The sequence below is a fragment of the Procambarus clarkii genome, chromosome 42 (genome assembly GCF_040958095.1).
Source record: "Procambarus clarkii isolate CNS0578487 chromosome 42, FALCON_Pclarkii_2.0, whole genome shotgun sequence".
Taxonomy (NCBI): Eukaryota; Metazoa; Arthropoda; class Malacostraca; order Decapoda; family Cambaridae; genus Procambarus; species Procambarus clarkii.
Genome location: NC_091191.1, coordinates 19,612,565 through 19,615,944, shown reverse-complemented (window position 1 = coordinate 19,615,944; position 3,380 = coordinate 19,612,565). Strand labels below are relative to the sequence as shown.

General features: G+C 36.2%; 1 protein-coding gene across 1 annotated transcript; it reads left to right on the top strand.

Annotated features, from left to right (window-relative positions):
* Positions 1-1,880: 1,880 nt before the first annotated feature.
* Positions 1,881-2,768, top strand: LOC138373419 (uncharacterized). Its single transcript, XM_069339618.1, has one exon. It carries the CDS (start codon positions 1,881-1,883, stop codon positions 2,766-2,768), a length of 888 nt encoding a protein of 295 aa, XP_069195719.1.
* Positions 2,769-3,380: the final 612 nt, after the last annotated feature.

Genomic DNA, 3,380 nt, shown 5'->3' with positions numbered 1-3,380 from the left:
TGGAAATGTTCGTTTGTTCAAAATCCCTAATCTCCGAAAGTACTTCACCGATTTCTTTGAAATTTGCACAACGTTCCATTCGCATCCGAGCAGGTTTTTATATACACACTATATAAGTGTCACGTCTGTAACGGTAAAAAAACAAGCTTTTTCTGAAAAATTGGGTTTCACATGTGTTTTTTATGTGATGGAAATCTTCGAAACCTCTTTACCAGGGTAACTAAAAACGGGTAGGCCAAGTCGTGACCGTTGGAAAAAGCAAAACGGTCACGACTTGGCCTACTCTCCACTACTAAATTAAATTTTGACAACGTTGCATTTGAATAGGCACGTCTTTTTATATATCTACTATATACATGCCTCACCTGTGACAGGAAAAAAAAACATGCTTTTTTTTTAAAAACAGCGCCATCTGTTGGACGTAAGGCCAACACACGCTGTAATCTTCAAAAGTTCTTCACTAATTGCTTTGAAATTTTGACACAACGTTGCATTCGAAAGTGCGCATGTTTTTATATACCTACTATATAGATGCCACATCTGTGACATGTAAAAAAATATGCTTTTTTTGAAAAACAGTGCCATCTGATGGACATAAAATCAACACATGCTATAATAAATATATCACGATTCTATTTCAATGTTTCCAATTGCTTTGTTAAATTGAATTTTCGTAGATTTCGATTTCTTTTCATTTCGATTTTAATAATTTTGTGTGACATTGCTTTGGAATGGAATTGAGCTTTGTCGATTGATCTGTGTTTGAATTGAAATATTTCGTTGATATTTTTTTAAAACAAGAAAATGGACAACGCGTTTATTTCACAGCTGCAATTGTGCAACAAACAGCTATGAATCCACAGACTACAGTGCTAACTGCTTTCTTCATGTTATGTCAGAATGACACATTTGTAAAAACATTGCTGTATTCGGTATTGCCTACTACTACACAAACGAGGAGAGCGAATCAACGGACAACCCGAGCATATTCAAACAGAATACGATAGGCAGACTGTATTCTGTGCATCCCAATTGAGGTGAATGCTTCGTTCTTTGCAAGCTGTTGGTAAATGTGCCCGGTCCAACGTCTTTCCAGCAATTGAGATTTGTCAACGCCGTTACACATGCCATTTTCCGTATTGCATGTCAAGCTCTGAATTTATTGGAGAAGGACCGACACTGGGATGTATGCATTAATGACGCGTCCAACACGTCGCATCCAAATCAAATTCTTGCATTGTTTGCAATCATATTGACCACCGGCTCTCCTTCATTTCCAGAGTTATGGGAGAAATATAAGTCGCACATGGCTGAAGATATTGTCCGTCGAATACGCAAGGAAAATTCAAATATGCACATGGATTTCAGAGCAGAAATCTACAACGAAGCGTTAATAATGATTGAAGATTTGTATTTAGAAATCGCGAACAAAATTCTCAATCAATTGGGAATGAATCGATCTGCTGCTGCTTCGTTCGATGTAGAATTCCGCCATGACAATTACAGTACGGGTGATCTGTTGTCGTATGTGCAATCAAATATTCCTACGCTAACGCTTGAGCAGAAATGAACTAAAGATCAAATAATTGTCAATAACGGGCTTGCAGAAATCTTCTTAGATGCGCCAGGAGGAACTGGTAAAACTTTCATAATTAGATAGGTTCTGGCAGCAATTCGATCCCAAAATGGCATACCCTAAGTTCTTTCGTCATCCAGAATAGCTGCGACATTGCTACCAGGTGGAAGAACTGATCATTCTGCTTTGAAATTGCCATTGAACATGCAATTCATTGAAGTTCCCACGTGCAACATTTCCAAAGCATCCAGCATGGGGAAAAGTATTCCAGAAATGCAAACATATTGTTTAGGATGAATGCACAATGGCCCACAAAAAATTGCTCGAGACTCTTGATCGACCATTGCAAGATTTGCATGGAAACATCAGACCATTTGGGAACGCATTAACATTGCCTGCAGGAGATTTCAGTCTAACATTGCCTGTAATTCCTCGATGGATACCAGTGGACGAAATAAATACCTGCCTGAAATACTATACTTTTTGGTGCCAGGTAAAGACGTTAAAATTAAGTACAAATATGCATGTCCAGCTGCAAAACGACCCATCAGCTCAGATATTCTCACATCAGTTGCTGGAAATTGGGAACGGAAACATGCCGGTTTATCTGACTTCAGGACGAATTTCATTGCCTCATAACTTCTACAATTTAGTGACATCAAAAGAAGAATTCATTGAACAATTATTTCCCAATATTCAAACCAATTATACGAATCACAATTGGCTGAGAGAACGAGCGGTTCTTGTGGCCAAAAACAAAGACGTTTACGACCTTAATATTATTCAGTCTAACATTCAAAGCGAAGCAGTCATATGCAAGTCCGTCGACACTGTTGTGGAAGCAGATAAAGCGGTTAATTATGCAACGGAATTTTTTAATTCACTCGATCAGCCAGGGATACCATCGTACGTACTGCATTTGAAAATCGGCGTGCCAATTATGTTGCGAAATACCAACCAGCCAAAGCTATGTAACGGAACGCGGCTTGCTGTAAAAAAATTAATCAGCAACGACGTAGAAGCAACAATCTTGAGAGGATCTTTCAAAGGTGAAGATGTCCTCATTCCTCACATTCCTATGATTCCAACTGATATGATATTTCAATTTAAGAGATTGCAATTCCCAATTCGAATGGCGTTTGCAATCACCAACAATAAAGCTTGGGGCAAGTCTTTAGAATCTAATATTTAGATCTAGACACCGATTGCTTCCCACATGGACAGAACAAACAAAATATATTGTATACCCACAAGCATTGTGAAATTAAACTATTGGAAACATGCACGTTCTCTGTTCTTTCTTCTCCAATTTACCAGACTGAGCCACAGCAACGCGAGGCGGGTATAGCTAGTATATTTTATTTATTATATATATATATATATATATATATATATATATATATATATGTAATAACGTATTACATTTTCAAAGACTCCTTTGAAAATGTAATACGTTATTACGAAACGCGTTCAAGCGTCGCGTCAGACTAGAAATAAAAATGAATTTTTGAGAATTGATTTTTCAATTATCATCGACAGTAAAAAGAAACATAAGAAATATTGAGAAAATTCGTGTTAGAATTATTAATCTTACTTTTTTCGGTCATATTTATTTACATAATATATATATATATATATATATATATATATATATATATATATATATATATATATATATATATATATATATATATATATATATATATATATATATATATATATGTCGTACCTAGTAGCCAGAACGCACTTCTCAGCCTACTATGCAAGGCCCGATTTGCCTAATAAGCCAAGTTTTCCTGAATTA

What these genes read in the sequence shown, in the direction of transcription:
- LOC138373419 (XM_069339618.1), top strand. Translation starts at nt 1,881, where the DNA reads ATGGCCCACAAAAAATTGCTCGAGACTCTTGATCGACCATTGCAAGAT.